At 36.2% G+C, this 22,430-nt stretch overlaps 2 protein-coding genes across 9 annotated transcripts in view; one reads left to right on the top strand and one right to left on the bottom strand.

Annotated features, from left to right (window-relative positions):
- The window catches only part of DCP1A (decapping mRNA 1A), a 59,256-nt gene that overhangs the window by 34,051 nt on the left and 2,775 nt on the right, over positions 1-22,430 (bottom strand). The window contains exons 3-5 of the mRNA XM_005293207.5: positions 20,134-20,261; positions 10,284-10,350; positions 2,159-2,297 (exon numbers count right to left, since the gene is read on the bottom strand). Coding sequence (XP_005293264.1) covers positions 2,159-2,297; positions 10,284-10,350; positions 20,134-20,261 — 334 coding nt within the window. The remainder of the gene's footprint in view (positions 1-2,158; positions 2,298-10,283; positions 10,351-20,133; positions 20,262-22,430) is intronic.
- CACNA1D (calcium voltage-gated channel subunit alpha1 D) overlaps positions 15,133-22,430 on the top strand; it is a 392,778-nt gene continuing 385,480 nt past the window's right edge. For 7 of the 8 annotated variants that reach the window (XM_065551032.1, XM_065551031.1, XM_065551034.1 and 4 more), the window contains exon 1: positions 15,134-15,393. In XM_065551032.1, the coding sequence (XP_065407104.1) occupies positions 15,228-15,393 (166 nt within the window). In that variant the 5' untranslated portion in view covers positions 15,134-15,227. Of the gene's footprint in view, positions 15,394-22,430 lie in introns of all 8 variants that reach the window. The other variant, XM_065551039.1, reaches the window with a different exon arrangement.

Below are 22,430 nucleotides of genomic sequence, written 5' to 3'. Positions count from 1 at the left end.
TAGTAGTCACAACTAATATCTGAGAAAATGTCACTTAGCAAATTAAATAAAAGATAACATCCATAAGTGTTTAAAATCATATGTATGTTTATAGAGAAGTTTATAAAAATTGCAAACATGCAGTTGGCAAAAGCAAATTTGAGATCAGATTGGCTGAAAATTGTAAAAGGAGAGACTAGTTTTATACATACATAAATACATACATACATGTCAACCCCTATATTATTCTGAAATGCTGTTTCTAAATACATCAGAGGTTTTTAGTTTTTTTAATGTAATGGCAGCAAGTCATTTCAGGCTATACAACATGCCTAAATCACAGTTCGGGGGTAGGTGAAGGCCCTTGGTCTTTTGCCTCATGATTCAACACCCCTTGAAGTATTTAAATTTGGACCTGTAATGTACATCCTATCATGATTCATGTCTCAATCAATCCATCTCCTCCAGTGAATTTCAGTAAGGGGAAAAAATGCAGTCTGAAATACAGTGCAGAACATGTACAAAACAGAATCTCTTGAGAATGTGTATTACAAAAAATTAAACATTTATGAATATATTTAATACAAAAGTCTTCTTCAGTGCTCATTTCTCCTGAACTGCTCCATGATATATCTTTGTTACCAAAGACTACAAATACTGTCAAAGAGATAAGACAGCGGATTAACTTGCCGGCAAGTTAAAGAAGTATGGGCTGGATGAATGGACTATAAGGTGAATAGAAAGCGGTCTAGATCGTTGGGCTCAACGGGTAGTGATCAATGGCTCCATGTCTAGTTGGCAGCCAGTATCAAATTTGTAGATGACACTAAACTGGAGGAGTGGTAGATACGCTGGAGGGTAGGGATAGGATACAGAGGGACCTAGACAAATTAGAGGATTGGGCCAAAAGAAATCTGATGAGGTTCAACAAGGACAAGTGCAGAGTCCTTGAGTCCTGCACTTAGGACGGAAGAATCCCGTGCACTGCTATAGACTAGGGACCGAATGGCTAGGCAGCAGTTCTGCAGAAGAGGACCTAGGGGTTACAGTGGACGAGAAGCTGGATATGAATCGACAGTGTGTCCTTGTTGCCAAGAAGGCTAATGTGATTTTGGGCTGTATAAGTAGGGGCACTGCCAGCAGATTGAGGGATGTGATCATTCCCCTCTATTCGACATTGATGAGGCCTCATCTGGAGTACTGTGTCCAGTTTTGGGCCAGACACTACAAGAAGGATGTGGAAAAATTGGAAAGAGTTCAGCGGAGGGCAACAAAAATCATTAGGGGGTGGAGCACATGACTTATGAGGAGAGGCTGAGGGAATTGGGACTGTTTAGTCTGCAGAAGAGAAGAATGAGGGGGGATTCGATAGCTGCTTTCAACTACCTGAAAGGGGGTTCCAAAGAGGATGGATCTAGACTGTTCTCAGTGGTAGCAGATGACAGAACAAGGAGTAATGGTCTCAAGTTGCAGTGGGCGAGGCTTAGGTTGGATATTAGGAAAAACTTTTTCACTAGGAGGGTGGTGAAGCACTGGAATGGGTTACCTAGGGAGGTGGTGAAATCTCCTTCCTTAGAGGTTTTTAAGGTCAGGCTTGACAAAGCCCTGGCTGGGATGATTTAGTTGGGGATTGGTCCTGCTTTGAGCAGGGGAATGGACTAGATGATCTCCTGAGGTCCCTTCCAACCTGATATTCTATAATTCTAATACTGTATCGTGTGTTTAATCACTTTTATCTCAATTTCAGAAAAGATGATAAAATCAGAATATTACAACTTTAATTTTTATTTCCTAATGTCCAGTTTTAAAATTATATGTGAAATACTAGATCTTAAAAAAAATATAGTGTACTCCTCTGGTGGGAACCTCAATCTACAATTTAATACAAGTGTTACTTAAGCATCTCACTTTAGAACTGCTATTGTAAGAAAAAAGGAACCTCAAGAAGTGAATGCAATTAACTTGAAATGTAAAGAATTACTGAAGAAGTCTGATACAGGTTATAATGCTTATGTACAAAACTGCCCGACTACGCTCTGATCCAACTCTCACTGAAGGCAAAGGCAAAGCTCCATTTGATTTCAATGAGATCTACCTTAGGTCTTTAATCAAAAGAAGTACTTGGACTAGTTTTACATTACTAATATAGATAATCCTCCCTCCCCACAAGTTTCCTTACTCGTTCATATTCATCCTTGGCTTTGCTAAGCATTTCCAGGATATCAATGGGTTTGTTTTCACTGCAACCGTTAGTTTTGCTGGGACTCTTTCTGTCATGTGAAACTTGCTGCGATCTTTGAGCTTCTTGTTGTACTACTCTATAATGGGGAAGAGAAGAGGGAAAAGAAATTGGATTTCAAAGAAATGTTATTTGGAAAGAATCTGTCATATAGAATGCAGCAGTAAATGGATACACTACTATTTATGAAGACATTTTGTACTGTGTGAATAAAAAGCTAATACATCATTGATCAGAGCTATGCATTTGCGATCAAATCTGTACAGTCCATCTGACAGTTTGACTATTTTACTATTACCATCCAACCCAGACTGCACTAGTCTGTGTCCCACAAAATTTTTCTGCAATATGAACTGCCTCTGCATTACAATAAAATAAATTTGTAGATACCTAAACATGGAGTATACAAAGAACATGTTTTTACAAAGAACATTTTTTACATTGTAAACGGAGTAGCATGGTTCCTCGGTCTTCACTGACTAATGCACAGCCTCTCCATTTTTGGCCACATCACCTACCAAAATAAAATGTGTGCCTGGCTACACTTAGGGTATGTCTACACTGCAATTAAAAACCTGCAGCTGGCTTATGCCAGCTGATTTGGGCTCACGGGGCTTGGACTAAGGAGCTGTTTAATAGCGGTGTAGATGTTCAGACATGGGCTGGAACCGGGGCTGTAAGACCTGAGAGGTGGGAGAGTCTCAAAGCTCAGGTTCGTGCACACCGCAATTAAACTGCCACACAGCCTGAGTCCGAGTCAGTTAGCATGGGCATCCAACTGCAGCATAGACATACCCTTAAGGATCTGGCCTGCTGTGAAAACACATGCACTGGGGAAGGCAGCTGGCTGCTACTGGATGGCCTCATTATAAAGACTCTTCAGCGCCAGAGATGTAAGAGCAGGCTGCCACCAACTTCCCCTCTAGCCTCTGGAGAGAAGAGTGAGCTCCTGGTTTCCTTCAGCCTCCTTGCAGTTCTCCCACTCACTGCTTCTTGCAGCTGTAGAGGAGATGTCCTCCTATGACCCACTACTTCTCACTTCCCTGCTAGCCTTGCAAACATCTGCAATCTTCCATTTTAAAACAGGATGTAGGGGACTGAGGGGCATGATATGCAACCATGAAGTGACTCCACTAAAATGTTATCCTAGTAATTTTATAACAGCAATATTATTCGAGAGACAAGGTGGGTGAGGTAATATCTTTTGTTGGACCAACTTCTGTTGGGGAGAGAGATACACGGAGCTCTGTATAAGCTCGAAAGCTTGTCTCTCTCCCCAAACAGTTGGTCCAATAAAAGATATTACCTCACCCACTTTGTCTCTCTAACATCCTGGGATCAACACAGCTACAATACCACTGCATTCAGCAATATTATTAACATAATACTGTAAAATCTTCATATCAATTTTCAGCAGCAATAACTACTTCAGTGCATGACACTGACTAGGTTTACTGGCCTTGAGCCCTCAATGCTTCCTAGCCAGTCATTAATCCCCAGTAAACCTACCCCTCAATATTTTTTTTGCTTAAATACAGGGGGGGGGGGGAAGACATTTTAAGGGTCAGACATAAAGGCAAGTGAGCTACTGAAGTTAAGGCTACCATAGATCAATATTTTTTAAAAAGATATGACACTAGTCCGTTCACTAGGGGATGTATTTTTAGAGAGAGATGTGATAACTGCCTTGGCCTGAACAGCCCTCTTAGGAGGATTACAAGATATATGTAACAAAGGAAAGTTATAGGAAAGCTGCTCCGTCTGAAACAGTTTTCACAGGATTATAGCAAGAATATTCAAACAGTTGTTTTTCTGTGTTATTGAGGATAACAACTAGTGTGTTACATTGACTAACCAATATATATATATATATATATATATAATATAAAAAAAATTGTACAACTGGTATTAGGCTGTGAAAGACTGTACCAAGAAAATATGTTTACTGCATGTAGGAATGGAAGCAAATATGATGTCAAACACTGAGCTGGGGCATTACTGACTACCAGGAGGAAAAGCAGGCCTATTAGAAGAAAGATTCTTCTACATATATTTTGGTAATCAGCAACAATTAGAAGGGAAATCGAGTCTATAGCATTAAACTGTAAAAAAAAAAAAAACCAAAACAAAAACACAACAATCACCCCCCCAAAACTTTCATCTCAAACATTTTCAGCATCCAAGATTCACTAGAGCTGTATTTACGTAATGAAATCTTTAGTGGGAAGGCTAAATTCAAGCAACATAATACTTTAACTCTGCAACCACTGCCATAAAGCAGCTCTGTACAGGTATTCATTAGTACTGGTATAGCTGGTTCTTCATCACACCATTAGCCCTTTCACAGCCCGCTCTCCTATCTCCCCATCTAAGGGAGTGCAGGTGCAAGAAGAGAAGGCTCATGGCGAATGCATTTCAGTGATGTGAGGAGAGTAAACGTGGCATAAATTTTCACTCTCAATAGTTCATAAGACATCTATACAAATACATTACTTCAGAGAATAAATTGTAAACGCAACACCTTTTAAAAGCCTTTTTTAAAGTCTGCATTAATAAAGTCTTTCAAGAAAAACAAGCATTGTAGACAGGGTAGAGCTTAGGAGCTGGCATGTCACTTCAGAAATCTTATGCTGTGTAACTAATGGCTGATGGGAAAGCCAAAAGGTGCCATCATAACAATCACAGAAAATGTCAATCATTCAACCCTTCAGTTTTTTTCAGGTCATAAAGGGTTCCAGGATAAGTTAACTCTTTCTGCTGATTTTACAGAGTGGCCAGTAAGTATGCTATTTATGTATACCTTTTTAATTCTTATTTTTAAAAAGAAAGCTTAAAAATCTTAAAAGTTTTCCCTGGAAGGTTTATCAGTTAAGCTAATTTGTTTCACTTGATTTTGGAAAAGCTCTTTTGAAGTAAGGTTAGACATTACAGCTGGCTATACAGTTCAAGGAAAGAGGCAGAAGAACACAGTTTCTTTCCCAGTTTGTTACCCAAGGCAGCTTTATACCCATTTAATTGTACAGGTACACAAAAACTGCCCATTTAATTGCTGGATTGCCTTACATTTCATTAGTTATATTGCATTTAAATTTCTCCCCATTAGCAGACATACATTCACTAAAAGGCATAATATGGATGCCAACCCATAGTTTTATATATTTGCTCTGCCAGATATTTTCTAAGTGTTATAACATTTGCTGATTTGGATGATACAATTTCTATGTCCAAGACAGCATGTTTAGTTCTAGAACCCTACATGGAGATACAGGGCTAGACAGCTGACCTCTCTGGCAACCAGAGCAGATGGATTTCAGTAGCTTCAAACTCAGGAGGAAGTGGAGAGTCAGACAAAAGTAGAGCTAAGTAATGAATCAACAAGTCTTGCAGGAAAAAGGAATAAGAACAGCCAAGTCACATAAGTTAATAAAAGGAGACGTCAGGGTGAACCTTGGACAGTAACACTGCCTAAGCGCACTGTGTTGAGGGCAAAGAGAAGATTCAGATCATCTGATTTCATACTGGCAGCTAGAGCTGGTTGGGAGTTTTCAGACTGAACATTTTTCTGTCAGAAAAAGCCCATTGGTCAAAAGCTAAACATTTTGTAGAAACATGTCAATTTCTACTAATTTTCATTTTTGAAAAAACACCACATGAAACATTTTGATAATATGGAAGCATTCTGCTGTGAAATGTTTGGAACGTTGTTTCAATCAGTTTGTTTTGAAATGACTGTTTAGAAACTTTTTACTTAAAAAAATTAAAACCCATTAAAATTGGAATATAATTTCATCAAAAAATTCAAAACAATTTTGGGGAGGGAATTTCATTTCACAGGAAATTTTGAAGCTTTCGTTCCATTCAAGAACATATAGAATTTCCCATTAAATGGAAATCTGGTTCCTGTCCAGCTCGTTAGGGCAGTTACTTCTCAAGCTTAGCCTTAGCCAAAACCAATTAATTTTCCCCACCCCAGAGTTTTGAGAAAATTGTGGTCAGTCATTGGTGGGTTTTGTGAGACGGGGCTATTTTTTCCACCTTACAAAACTGTAAATACATGTTTTTTAGTGAGGGCTACCAAAGACAGAAAAACAAACCCACCCAGCTTTAGTTGTAAACTTTGCCGGTACACAATCCTTAACAGCAGCAAATGCCTTTGCTATGTTGGGGAAAATCTTTTAAATAAAAGGTTGACTGAAAAAGAATAATTTCTGAGCATGCTCGAAGGGCAAATCTCCCTGACACCATTCACATCAATGAAAAAGGAGCTTCAAGAGCACAGCTGAACTATAAAAGCAATAGTTAAAACGCAGCAGTGGACAATTACAATTCCTTAATTTTCTTTAATATTCAGGTTTTGTTATGCTCTAAATATATCAGACGTGCATACCAAATTAAATGTGTATTTTATACATGCCATATCAAAAAAGTTTTTTCAACATGTTATACATAATACGTACATATACATTAAAAAAAGAATGATGCAAACTCTTGCAAAAACACAAATTTTGAAGGTCATCTAAAGCTAGAAGTCTTTTGTAGCTGTTTTTTAATAGTTACAGACAATCAGAAGAGACGCTTTAGAAAAAATACAGGTGGAAAGAATATTTTTGGATTAAGTAAATTCCACTCTCCTATTTAAGAATTAGCTATATTACTGTAACTTTCCAAACGTTCATGACTTGGATCTTAACAGCTGGTGTGTGACAGCTCTATTAACTTAGAAGTGGGATCACTGCACAATAAGTTTATTGACTAAAGCATCCAGGCAGCACAGGGATTGCCAAAGCTCAAAGACAGCCAGCACACAGCCAGCGAAAGCAACTTAGAGAGGGCAGGCAGAAGGAGAGCATGAAGTTGAAAGTTCTCCCCTCCCTTTCGCAAAGACATTAACCAGGATTTTAATTTAAGTGTGTATTATGAAAACTCGTCCCTCTCACCCTCCATTTGAAAACGGAGGGTCGAAGGGCAGTAATTTCTCCCTCTGTTTTGTGTCTTTAAGAAATTAAGATAGAAGTTCTAATAAAATATTGAACAGGTATCCAAAAATCTCACCAATAATATCTTCTTCCTCCTTCCACTGCCTTCAATGGGCTTTCGATCAGATCTTTAGTTTTACTCTAACTGAAATCAGGGTTGTGATTTTTCATAGCTCCAAAAAAAAAAAAAAAAAAAAAATCTCATTGGAGGTTTTATTAAATGAAAAAAACTAGGGCTGTCGATTAATCGCAATTAAATCACGTGATTAACTCAAAAAAATTAACTGCGATTAATTGCACTGTTAAACAATAGAATACCAATTTAAATTTATTCAATATTTTTGGATTTTTTCCTACATTTTCAAATATATTGATTTGTATTAGAACACAGGATTCAAAGTTTACAGTGCTCACTTTATCATTTTTACAGTGCAAATATTTATAATCAAAAATAATATAAATGAAAGAAATAGTACCTACAAATACTGTAGTGCAATCTGTTTATTGTGAAAGTGTAACTTACAAATGTAGATTTTTTTTGTTTGTTACATAACTGCTCTCAAAAACAAAACAATGTAAAACTTTAGAGCCTACAAGTCTACTCCGTCCTACTTCTTGTTCAGCCAATTGCTAAGATAAACAAGTTTGTTTACATTTATGGGAGATACTGCTGACTGCTTCTTATTTACGTCACCTGAAAGTGAGAACAGGCGTTCGCATGGCACTGTTGTAGTCGGTGTTGCAAGGTATTTACATGCCAGATATGCTAAACATTCATATGCCCCTTCATATTTTGGCCACCATTCCAGAGGACATGCTACCATGCTGATGATGCTCATTAAAAAAAATAATGCATTAATTAAATTTGTGACTGAACGCCTTGGGGGAGAATTGTATATCTCCTGTTCTGTTTTTTCTGCCATACATTTCACGTTGTAGCAGTCTCGGATGATGACCCAGCACATGTTCGTTTTAAGAACACTTTCACAGCAGATTTGACAAAACGCAAAGAAGGTACCAATGTGAGATTTCTAAGGATAGCTACAGACTCGACCCAAGGTTTAAGAATCTGAAGTGCCTTCCAAAACCTGAGAGGGATCAAGGTGTGGAGCATGCTTTCAGAAGTCTTAAAAGAGTAACACTCCGATGCAGAAACTACAGAACCCGAACCACCAAAAAAGAAAATCAAAGTTCTGCTGGTGTCATCTGACTCAGATGATGAAAGTGAACATGTGTTGGCCACTCTGCTTTGGATCATTATCGAATGGTGGTTGAAGCATGAAGGGACATATGAATCTTTAGCGCATCTGGCAAGTAAATACCTTGTGACACCGGCTACAATAGTGCCATGCGAATGCCTTTTCTCACTTTCATGTGACACTGTAAATAAGACGTGGGCAGCATTATCTCCTGCAAATTGTAACCAAACTTGTTCGTCTGAGCGATTGGCTGAAGTAGGACTGAGTGGACTTGTAGGTTCTAAAGTTTTCATTGTTTTATTTTTGAATGCAGTTATTTTTTGTACATAATTCTACATTTGTAAGTTCAACTTTCACGATAAAGAGACTGCACTACAGTACTTGTATTAGGTGAATTGAAATATACTATTTTTTTGTAAAGTGCAAGTATTTGTAATAAAAAATAAATATAAAGTGAGCACTGTACACTTTGTATTCTGTGTTGTAATTGAAATTAATATATTTGAAATTGTAGAAAACATCCACAAATATTTATATAAATGGTATTCTATTATTGTTTAATGGTGCGATTAATCACGATTAATTTTTTTAATCGCTTGATAACCCTAGAAAAAACAAAATTCATATTATGTGGTTCACTGAAGCATATTTATTCTTCAAATATAAAAAGGCACATATAGTGTCCAAAATGAAAAGCTTGCAGTTCTGTAAGGTAAGACCACAGCTATCGAGACCCCCAATCAACTAACAGTCTCTTGAATCTGTCCTTCTATTAATAAAAGTTGGTATCTGTATGGTTTTACCAACTTACTTGCTTTTTCAGGACCTGATTACGAATTTTTGACCAAACCAATACAAATGTGATAAAAAACACTCTTTTGATGCTAAGCTGGCTGGACAAGTTTTTTAAATTCTATTTTGCTATTTCACTCCGCACAATGTTTACATCCGGCTTTAAAGGAGGAACTGTTTTTGTTACTTTGTTCCATTCTAGTTGCTTACCACCACTTTCCTCAACTTTAGGCAAATTGTATCAAGATTAGTAGTTACCAACTTCAGTACTATATGAGTTTAACACTAGTCACCGGTTTGCAGTATTGTTCAGCAGTTTTCACATTTACTCTAGTTAGAATGCAAAAACATATTAGTAAATTAAACCATGAAGATTAAAAATTGTAGAACGAGATGAGGTAGCCAGCTTTACATGGGCCTTCCTGCCCATCTTCCAGCAAATTTCTGGACTCTGACAAAGAAACCCTCTTAACAGTTCATAATTCCACTCACTCTCACCAGTCAGCCCCACACCTTTCTCCAATCACCAGTGATTACACCCATTTCCCTCATCCCTTGGCTTCTAGATAGGAAAAAAATAAACTAAAAAACTACAGAACTAACAGGCAACACAAAAATCTTCACTTTTTTGGTCTGGTAATTAAATGCATTCACCGTTCAAGTTGTTAATCATCTCAACTTATTTGTTGGACTCCTTTTTGTCTGTGTGGATATTTTGCCATCTAGGTTACCCTGATGTTATTTCAGGCAGGGTTGTGTGTGTGTGTGTATATATATATATATATATATAAACAACCCAGAACACATGTGCACATATTTTTGGGGAGATGGGCATGGGGAAGGGTGGCAGGTTATTGATTTTGTCTTGTTTTACCTCAAGTATTTATAAGATCTTAACATTTTTGAAAGACTTCTGATGCTCTAAGTTCTAATGTGAATTAAAGATTTAGCTATTACAAAAAGTTAAAGAGAAGTAGTGAGAATATCAAAGTTTTGATTTTAAAAATGTTAAATATAAAAAGCATATTTCACAGTAAAAATTGAGAGAACATTACGTAAGTGACATTGGAGGGGAAAAATAAAAAACGAGGTACTTACTTAGCCATGAGTTTTGCTATTCGATGACAGTCATTCTTGTCATAAAACCAGATACTGTAAATAGACACTTGAAAACATAAAAAGAAAACAAGACAAAACTGTCAAAAATCATGTGGTAATAAAACAGCTCAGAGTAGCAGCCCATTAGCACTAAAATACACAGATTACAATCAATCTCCACTCATCTATCCTATGCATTTAGCAGGTAATTAGGAATACTAGTGTGTGCAGAAGTGGCATGAAAAACAACAAAATCAGTTAGGCTAGGAAATTACATTTAATTGGGCACCTTAAAATGTACAAAAAATTAAAATAATTTTTCATTCACAAAATGACTTTAGTTTTGCAAGTACTATACATCTTCCAAATGTTACAGCTTAACAATCATGAAATCATCAAGAGCATCTAGCACTTATGTAGTTCTAGTCCAGTTAATATTTGTAAATAAAACCATGAACTATTTCAGTTTGTTGCTTAGAGATCAGTAATAGTTTAAGTCACACATAAAACTGCCTTAATGAGACTTCAACTCCAGTGTGGTAATTAAGCCTTAGTCTTTTTTGGCACCTTCACTCATCTAAAACTCTCCCCACTGGAAATCTAACTGTGTGCAAGGGAGGCAGCCCTGAAATTCCAGTCGTACCAGTCTTATGTTTACAGATCTACTTCATGCTAGGTCCATGGTAGACTCTACTCCTAACATTTAGTAAGCATAGATTAGCTGAGGTCATGAAGGCTCCGATTCAGCAAGGCATTAAGTATATGCTTAATTTTCATCATGAGATCAGTACAACTAAAACTTGGCTGAATCAGGTTCTAAATCACATGGAGTTGAAAGTTACACCAAGTGAAATGGAGTAATTTTCAAAAAAAAATATTTTATTCCACCCTCGATGGAACAGTCAGAAAGAAACCCATGCCTTTGGAAAGATGGTCTTTCCAAGCGATGGCTCAAAGCATCTGCCAAGTGTGTGAACTACAGTAATACTTTAGCTAAAGTACACTGCAACTGAATTACGGTTAAACAGAAAAATATCAATTCACTGGGCCATTGTAAAGTTCAGTAACACAAACAGTGAGGGGTTCTTCAAAACAGACAAAGACCTTTTTCATGATTCTGGACAGAATCATTTCAGTAACCCATTAAAATCTTTCAAGATTAGAAATATTTCTGTATTCTATTGAAATAAGCCATTTCTCTGAAAGATATCCTTGCCAAGTTTTTAGATTTTGTAATTTGCAAATGGAACACACCTAATGGAGATTTGGTTTATTAGAAGAATTGTATTTGGATTTTCTAGTTGTACTTAATGCACTTGTTTACCAGATACTCATAGCCAACAAATGGAATGCAAACAGGTAGTGAACAGATTCCTGGGTTGGAAGATTGTTTTATTGAGTTTGTCAGTAACATTTATCTCTAGCCTTAATTGGAAGCAGTTCCATACTGAAAGCAACAAAAATGTTTCCATTTATTTATTGTATGTCACAGAAAGGATACTAGCTTCTAAAATTTCGACCTCATAAAAGGGGCCCTTGACCTCACTACATGTGAGTAAAAGATTCCACCTATCAAAGGTGGTAATGCAGTTTTCCACTTCATCAAAAACACCACAAAATACATTATTCACATGTCCATCTCCATTAAATCCTATTACATGCCACAAGCATCTGAGAAGTTGCTTTATAAAAATAAAAACATTAAAAAAAAAATCCACTACCTTTATATTGCAGTTCTTGTTAAGATTTTTATGATGTCTGAGCCACTATTTGGTTAAACTATCCTTCACATTCAAAAGGAAAAAATTCTCAAACTGAAATTCATACTAAGATAGGCCAAAATAATTTCGTATCAGAGCTCAATGGGGATCCAGAAAACTTAATTTATCAACCGTAACTTACTAAGCCTCTGTAATGTGAATAGCAGTGCTTAAAGTGCTGCGCTGTAACTCCCCAGTGTGGATGCTACTGGCGCGAACTAAAAGCTTCCTGGTTTGTGTCACACAACCAAAGTAGATTGACCTACTGTACTCACATTCTAACACACATACATACAGTTTAAGGCAAACTGAAATATAATTTTCTAGGTCTAATCTTTGGAATTTATTAAAAAGCATGCAAGAGGCCCAAAGTTTAGGATCTGCAGCATGGATGACAGGCAACAACCTTCTTCAATCATAAAATCAAGATGACTGAATTGAAGAAATATACTATTGCCAGAAACTGAGCCAGTAAAGAGAGTCTTCATACATGCAAAAAAATATTATGAAAAAAACCTTACAATTGAGAAAGAATTAAAAAAAAAACCCAAACAACTATCTGAGCTGCCAGCTTAACATTATGAAAGCTTGGTTTCATTTTAAACCATTTCTCCCTTAGCAGGAATCCATTCTGTAGCATAATTTAGCATTATAAAACAAGCATCTTCCCCTTCCCCACTCCATTATCAGAAGACCTGCCAACAGGAAAAAAAATTCTTCAAAAGCATGTTTGCTAGAGAAATAAAGATAAGGAACCTATAATGATAGCTTAATGGAGGAAAATGATAACAGTAACACTCAATTCTGCCAGAAACAGACCAGCACAAGACCAGAAATGCATCCCAAATCTGCTCTGTCTACCAACATATCATAATGTTTCATTCTGTGCTGCTGGCAAGGAGTCATAGGGAGTTACCATGAAAGCCTGTCAGTGTCATTTATGATGGAAAACAGATTACCAAACTATTTACAAGGTTTACTAACAAGATACTTATTCTGTACGGATTTCAGACACTTTCAAAAATTATGGTACTCACTTTCCCTCCCGCTTTTTAACAGCACAACAAAAATCAGATGTTTTATACATAAATGTTTAATATTAAAATTTGATTTCTGAACATGTTTCGAATTGTATGTTCATGTTTGATATGCAAACTACTGTATTTTATTGTTGCACATATAAGACATTGCTTAACAATCCTTTTACCAGATGCAGCAAAATTATTAAGTGTTTACTAATTCCTTGTAAACTGATGCGCTCTCTCCTGGTTATATTAAAATCCTGCTAAATGTGCCCCGAATGAAAGGAGCAGTAAAGGCTCCTTTCTATTACATTGATTACATCCAGGCTAATTGAACACAAAATTATTTGCTTGTGATTAGTGGGATTTATTGTAAAGACTATGTATCTCTTTAAAAATTCTGTGTGAGAGATTACCTAGTTTCACTATTCAACGGTATCAGTGTCATCTGCTGATGCACCAAGTGTACAATTGCTTTTCTTCCTAGCGCAACAAGAAAATATTTGATTTCATTTTCACTCAGAATGGACACAATTGCTGAATTAGTTTAAAGGGTACTGAACATAAAGTAGTAAATTATGACCGAATCCATTATTGTGTTGCTCCAGTTTTTCCACTGATGTCACTCTACTAAAGCTTTTCCTCTATTTTTATTTTAAATTTACTGAAAGCTGAGCAACGTCTTTAGTGATAAGACAGAAATGCTGTCATTGTTTCACACCATCAACCAATATCTTCAGTTAGATTTGTATTTTGCATATTCACACTGTCTTTAACATAATTAGCATAATTCCTGGCCCACATTATAACTTATTCCTGATTTGTCAACTCAGATTTGGTTATCTTTAATTTAATTCTGATGTGAGATTAAAATGCCCGGCTAAAATTTCTATGCAGTATTTTTTGTTCCATGGTTATTTTGTTACATTCTTTCTGAACCATTATAACTTAGCAAAATATGCTTCAAAAGAAGAAAAAAATTAATAAAAATTGCTATGAAATGTGAGTTTATCCTGCCAAGCGAGCACAATACTATAGTTCCAGGATGAAGGCTTTGAGAAATATATTTGTATCATATTCCATTGTTTTTAATCAGGAAAAATTGCAGAAAAACAATATCACATAAAACAAGACCTAACAACAGCTGCTGGAAAACATTCTATATTTCACATGAAAGCAAAAAAGAGATATCATCTCAGTGAAGTGTGGAACCTCAAAACACAGCACTCAAGGACAATAAAGGAAACATGCACCTTTCTTCGTGGCAGTTGGTTAGAACAAACTGAGGATAATCAGGGAAACAAACTCCTAACACAATTATTTAATCTGTTGTCCCAGAGAAAAATTAAATGAATTAACCTGATCAGAAAAGACATTCTCTAGTCTAAATAGTATTCCAGATTTACTAGTAGTGTGTGCTAAATCCTTTACCCAACTTACACGTAAAAGCCAAGTGTTCATGGATTTGCTCAGAGACAAATCAAGTTTCCTTACTCAGCCACAACATGGATTACTACTTTGCAACAGTGACCCAGAATAGGAAAGTCACTGCTGTTAAAACACCGTCTCAAAGACCATACTATTCTTACTATCCTCAACTTGAACTCTATCGAATGCCCTTTCCCCTCTCAAAAAACCAAACCAAACCACAACAAAAAACCCCACTTGTATTTTACCTCTTCTCTCTATAAAAGTGGCAACAACAAGCTACCTCCTTATCTTGGACCAGTAGGTTGAGCTAATGCAGTTGCTATAGATCCATTCTCATTCAGCAATCATGGAGACATGTTATGCTGGATACATTGCTGATATGAATGATAATGGAACAGTGTCTTAAGGCTAAGACACACAGCACTAAAAGCAATTATGCAACTTATTTTTTTTGTAAATCTTGTGAAATGGAACAACTAATTTGGTTTTTAGTGTTCTGGATACAGAATGTACTTTTTAAGCTTTAAAAGGTCATTAATGACAAGCAAAGAAGACAGCAGCTTGTAGTTCAGATTTCATTTTGAATATCAGTGCAAACCCCCACCCCCCAAGGATCCACCTTCTCTGTTGCATTAGCTTTCCTACCCTTGAACTGGGAAAGGGCAAGCAGAGAACTAAGGCAAGGAAACACCACAGTACCATATTTCTTCTCTTCTTAATATTAAAAGTTTATGTTTAGCATCTATCTTTTCAGCACCATGGAAATTAATTCTCCTGACCTATCTAGTGAACTAGATTTGATTAAAAAACCTCTACATCAAGAAAAAGACCTCAGATACAAAGGGAAAATTATAAGTGAAACAGAATTAGAAGCATACTTCTTGCAAACTTTTAGAGGTAAGTTTATTACTGTTTAAAATGTTCAACTCATTTTCTTTCACTGTAAAGCAGACTAAACTTGTTGAGAATATTACTGCAGAGCAATCATTATCTGGCACATATTTTAAATGAAGTTAAGATTTGACTTCAACTACACAATGAACGTTTCAAACTACAAATGCATAATGTTGTTGCTCTATGTACTTCCACCAGTATAAATGAAGGGACGAGAAATCATGGGGTGTGAAATTCTGTAAAAAGCTCACAATGCATGATTTTAACCAAAATTCTGGGACAACCGTAAACATACATTTAAAAGGTTGGTTTTGATGCTATCAGTGTGATTCAAATGCTTCTTGAGGGAAAAAATGTAAACTTCTCAAACAGCATGAACTATAAGTCACCTTATGTCTAAAAAGATTAAGGGAAATTGACAAGTGACCACAATGCAAGCAGCAACAATTAAACACTACCGGGAGTGGGGAAATATAAACAGTTCTGCCACGTTATATATTTTCTGACCAATATATATTCAGTCCCATATATATATAGACTGTACTAGGAGACAGTATAATGTGCACACCGGCAGAGACAACAGAAAGATTTTTTTTCCATAGGAAAAATGTTAAGATAAATTCAAAATGTGTCAAAGACTAGAAGAAATTGGATAACGCCACTTCTCACACTTGGGATCATTCTCATGCTTTCTCCATTGAATTCACTACTTCCTAAAACAGAGATGGAATATTTCTTTTTGTTATCTAGTCTAGTAATAATTCCACTCTACCAAGATATCACCTTAATTGGTATAATGTCAAATAAGATCTTAAGTCATCATAAGTTGTCATTTCTGTAGCAGAGAGATCTGATACATTATTGATAAAGAGTTAGAATTTCAAAGCAGTATTATATACAACTTTTGAAGCTGACAGTGACTTGCCTCACTAATGATTAAAGAGTTTTTGGTACTGTTCTAGGATTTAAACAATCTGTCTTAATCCTACGTTTGTTTTCTCAAAACATCAGTATTTGAAATAGGAAAAAGTTTTTCTATGTATCTTCCTAACTCAAGAATATAAAAAGAGAAATAGTAGAGTTCTAAAACAAATACCTTTAAAGAATAAAATGTACATGTAACACACCACACAGAGACAGATACAATGGATAAATGATCTCATTAAAGACTAAACAAATTAAATGAGAGGAAAAAATGAAATGAAAAACTAGAAAAACGGAAGTTATATGAAAAAAAGCCATATTAGGTCACTTAGTTCATCCTCATGACAATACAACCCATGAAAGAGAATATAACTGTCCAATTAATAAATATGTGCAACAAAAATGTTTTTCAGACATATGCAGAGTATTCAAAAAAAATATTGCTGAAGAAACAGACCGCTCTAACAGATTAGTATTCAATTCTAAACAACTTAATAGGAAACATTTTTATTAGTCCAATACTAAAAACATTAAAGGCCATTTGTACCATCAGATGAATATGGCAATATATCTGAGGTTTTTGTTTTGCAGTAGCTACAAATCAGCTCTAATGCACAATAAACTAGTCATAGCAATTCTGCCATAGGAAAAATGCGCAAGCAAGTCATAACCCTTGGGGGCTTTATGAAATGTGTGGTCTACAAAAAAAAAAAGCCTGACAAGCAAATCTTTTCTACTATCCCCGCCAGCCAGGCAAGTTACCTGTCAAAAGCAGCCAGCATAAAAATAATCATCTGAGGGCTACTTTGTGGCTGACATGAGACCAATCCAGTTCATAATCGATAGATATTTGTATCACTCAAGGAGTTCCCATGCTGGCAGTCTCAACAGAGGTGTCACAGACTGAACTGGTACCTCTTATCCCCAATGATTATTTCAGGTCAAGGCATAATGGCAGGGCACGGTGAAGAACTTTGCAATTCCACTGCCTTCACAGTTTTTGCTGTGTTTTAAAAGTGTTACTGATATGGCACTTTTTAAAATCAACATTTAACTTAGTGAAAGGAAATTATTTTGCCATCTTTTATCCCTTGCTCTATGTCCCTAGGGAAGTGCAAACCCTAGCTCACAGCAGGACCACAATTCTTATGATAAATGAAACAGATAAACTCCTTTCAGGATCAGAAATGTGGAGCAGCTTTGGTGGCCATGATATAGGCTGAGGTTTTAGGAGTTCTTGAGAAATACGAGGCATTCCCAGCCCATCAGCTCAGGAAGCAGAATAATCAGTACAAGATTTCCTCATTACATTGAGCACAAAGTTATCATTAACTTAGACTACAACAGTGGGTTTCATAAATGAGCCTGCTTCTTGCCTATTTTGAAATGTACCTTCCTTTAGCTTAAAAGTGCTCAATGTATGGACCTCATCAAATTCAGTGAAAAAGTAACTAAAACAAAGGGAGTATGTAATTAGGCCAGTTCAGGATTTTAAAAGTGAGTCCCTGAAAAGGCAGCAATACTAAATTATTTCTAGTGATCATGCTTGGCTGACTTGATAAAAAACGCACAAATGTTTAAATATCCCCTCTTTAGAGCTGTTAAATTTTACTAACATGAAGGGAAGAACAAGAGGCTGATTTTCTATAACATAATCCATGAGGATGAGAGTGGGCTAGAGAAATTTGCATATATAGAGAGACCAGAATTTTCCCCACCCACTCCCCTAATCCCTGTAATCCTCAATTTCATTCCTAAATGCAGTAAACTAATATATTTATAAGTTCTATACTACTCTGTAGCCCCATAACTTGTAATTAGGAGCTAACAAAACTGTTGTCTCAACTATATTATACTGGAAATAATGCTTTCTTTTCCAAATGACTTTGAAATTGCACAGGAGTTTCTCAAAGCAACCAACTACCTGTATAAGAAAAAGGGCAGACTCTCCTTTCAGAGCAGTATTATTCCCACGATTTGTTTGACCTCAAGTAAGAGAAAAAGCCTATCACAAAGATAAGATAATGGGCTACTACATAGTTGCACCTTGAAAGGAGGAAAAGAATTTAAGGCAACAGTCATGAATGATCTCCCTCTAAAATACAACTTACTAACTCGAGGCTCTTCAGATACAGCCCGCTCATTTTATTTCTTTAACAAAGGGGTTATCTGGTTTACTCTTTCTATGAAACAGTATTCTTTTAAAACCTGACATCTCCATATATTATGTTTTCTTTGAAGTTTGCACATCAGGGAAATTCTGGAAGTTCAGAAATCTCAAAAGGACAATTTACTCATACAACTCCTAATTAACCATCATAAATGGATTCTTTGTGCAAAATCTAAAGCTACTGTACTTCCTATGTACAGTAGGCCTCTAACAATGCAATTTTTATACAGTATAAGAGGTAATTTTTCTCTCCCCAACCAGCAGTCCTTCCTCTGAATATGATCACAATATGGTTTAACGTTGACAAAGGCTTTCTTGGCAGCATTTCTGCTGAAACCTTTACAGAATAGGCATTAAGAGCTGGCTGTAAACTCTTTCTGTTGTTAATTGAATGCACTATGGGTATAACACCTGAAATGGAAATACATTGATGCTGAGGCAAGAAGGAGAAATACACCCCTCTTTTGTTTCCCAGCCCCCTAACCAAAAATCACTGTTTACCTACCCATGCAGTGAATTTATACGAGCTGAAGGATTGTGCTCCAGAAAGTGCTGCCACTGACTGTTTTTAATTGGAAAGATATAATACAGAGGAGCCCAGATTTGATACTCAAAATGGTGTCTGCTACATTTGCCTTTCTTATAGGAGGGGAGAAGCTAAACGTTTTAAGAAATTTACATATGTGAGGGAAAAGTGAGGAAGCAAGTCCAAAACTCAAAAACTGAAACGGGAAGGGAAAAGGAAGGGGAGGAGAAGAAGAAACTAGAATCATATGTAATATAAAGCCAAGATGTAGCGCTCTCTGCTCTAGTATTTAGACTTAGAAATTGATCTGGATGGAGCTAAGCAAACACTGCTGGACTCAGAGAGAGATGGTTAAAGGGGTCAGCTCTCTGTGGCTGAAAGGAAAAACACTGAATGGAGAATTATAAAACTTCACCTAATAATACTGCATATTATTACGTAGGCTCAAGCTCAATGTTTTCCTTGCATGGTTAAAGGGTATAATATATTTCTGTACATGTGTGTTGAGAGGGAATGTATAAACATGAGTCCACTGTATCCTAATGTAAAGAAAAGAAGCTCCTTCCCCTGAGTTGAGCAGTTCCCACCACAAGCAGTCTCATTTCCATGACGCAGCTGACTATACTCTCACCTTCCACTTGCAAAATAAGACAGTGAAAAACTAAAACCATATAAAATCAGAAGCCACAGTCACATTTTTTTTTATTTTTAAGTTTAAAGATTTACACATAAGAAATAACCAGATGCAGCGGAATTGTTCGACAAAGTTTCAGAAAACTTTAATTCCATTTTGCATACGACATACCACCCTGTATATGTGATCCCTTTTCTAAAATAAAAGGTTGACTTATGATCTAACAGGATGAATATCAAACTATGTATAGTGCCCCTACATTGATAAAAACGGTTAAAATAAACAGCAACTTCAAGGTAATGTGCAGCTACACATAACTGTATTAAATCAAGTAGCACAGACAAGGAAATAGCCGCAGACATTTCATTAGAATCTGACATATTACATTATGCTTGAAACAGACCATTAGATCACAGAACCTGAAAGTGGCCTACATCAGAAGACAGTTTGAACTTCTATATAATAGATTTTTAAAACATCTATACTCACAGCTAGCGTTTCTGTAAAGAAGAAAAGGTTCATGCAGTTGAAATTCCAAGTCTTTATTTACTGGCTCAACTAGGTTGTGCATATTCAGTCGATTCACAATCGTAAAACCATAGTAGGGAGAAGCTGACCTGTTGTTTCATTGAGAATAGAGTCATTTGTTAAATGTATATCAAGTTTTTACTAAAGCAAAAATATTATCACATGTCTATGCTTTCAAATGCCAAAACAAAGCATGGATTAAGAGTATAATTTGTAATGCCATATGTGCTTAGTTAAAATAGCCACCTTCACAATATATTTTTATGACAAACTGTTATGCAGTTCAACCAAGCATTACTAATACTCTATTCCTTTCCGTCACATGAAACTTTATCAAGATAGACAGATAAGTTTATAAATGCAGAAACCAGTAAATATATCTAGTTTATACATAGTTACTAGTTATGTAATCATGTTTACATGAAAATACACCAAAGCAAATACATCATGCAATATAAAACCAAGCCTATGCACATAAGAAAACATTTTATAGGTTCAAATGAATTTCTACAGCATAACAAATAGTCAAAGATGAGTAAACAAAAACAAAAAAAGATACTTTAATAGTTAGAAGTACTTTACATGATCTAAAGTGATCTATGTGGGAAAAGTTTCTAGTTTTCATAAGTAATGGCAAGAATGGATAAAACTGACCCCTTTGGTGAGCAAAACAGTGAAAATCATAGCAGTAACAGATTTAAAAATATTCCTCATCTTACTAGAAGACTCAATTAAATTAAAAAGCAGCAAAATTCAAACTGATTGAAGAAAATACTTCAGTTTAAATTTTGCTTTTTAAAATGTTATAGTTTTACATATACAATTTATAATTTTAACTTGCTGAACTTGGCACTTCAAGATATTATTGAGGCCAAGAGGTTTAATAAGGATTCAGAACAGGATTTAACTACAGATGACATCCATTATTAAAAATTACAATCCTGAAAAGACTTATGCACATATTGAATCTTATGTACTGTGAAGTACCTTTGAAGTCAATGCAACTACTCAGAGGCCTGGTCCACGCTAACCCCCCACTTCAAACTAAGATACGCAACTTCAGCTACGTTAATAACGTGCTGAATTTGAAGTACCTTAGTTCGAACTTACCGCGGGTCCAGACGTGGCAGGCAGGCTCCCCCGTCGATGCTGCGTACTCCTCTCGCTGAGCTGGAGTACCGGCGTCGACGGCAAGCACTTCCGGGATCGATCTGGGATCAATTTATCGCGTCTAGACAAGACGCGATAAATCGATCCCAGAAGATCGATCGCTTACATCCGGACCAGGAAGTAAGTATAGACGTACCCAGAGTGTATAAAGGTAAGACTGGGCAATGAGTCGTCGTAAGATCAGGGTCTTGTGGGTTTAGACCTCTTATGTTTCATGGCATAGGACAGTCACTAAGGGCCTTGTCCATAGATAATTGAAGTCAATGGAAACACATTGATTTAATTGGGCTTTGGGATCAGACCCTTTCTGCCTGGAATTAGGAAGAAGCTTCTCTCATATGTTTCTTGTACCTACCAGGTGATTCAGAGGAATTGGGCACTACCAGACAGGATATTGGATTAGATAGTCTTATTGGTTAAACTGGTATTGCAAATGCTAGTTTCCTAAAGTCTTCTGGAAAGACCTTTGCTGGCTTATGAGATTTTATCAGCTGGAAAAGAATGTTTATATTTCCTCTTAAAAAACTCAGTTGGCAAAATTTACCTCTACCTTAAATAGACACAACTTCATTAAGAGTTGAGTATTATTAAAAGAGCAGGGAATATATTCAGAGAGGATCCAAAAGCACCCCAACTTGCCTCATAAAGGGAGAGTTTTTTTTCCCAGACCTCAAAATAGTTCCTAAAAGAAAATGAATATATAGAAAAATTGCTTTGACAAGCATAACAACATTTAACTTCTAAATATTCTGTGTAAGACTTGCTTTAGAGTCTAGCTTTAGAAAAAAGCAAGCAAACACTTGAAGGTCAAAACAAAACAATTTCATATTTGTTTCCTCTTAAATTATTAGATGATAATATATCCTTATGCTCAGCTATGCCTTTTAACACTTATGGGAACATAGCAGCAAGATGACTTTTTTCTGGTCATATTGTGCGGATACCCTGAGGAAAAATACACAACCACAAACAAAAATCTGCTACATTATAATCAGAGGTGATTAGCTGTATAGATTTCATCAACATCATGGCCACATTCACTAAGGGCCCAATAATGCAAGGTGCTGAGAGCCTCCTGAGAGGCGCTG

This window comes from Chrysemys picta, chromosome 7 (assembly GCF_011386835.1).
Source record: "Chrysemys picta bellii isolate R12L10 chromosome 7, ASM1138683v2, whole genome shotgun sequence".
Lineage (NCBI taxonomy): Eukaryota > Metazoa > Chordata > Testudines > Emydidae > Chrysemys > Chrysemys picta.
This window is presented reverse-complemented; position numbering and strand designations above follow the sequence as displayed.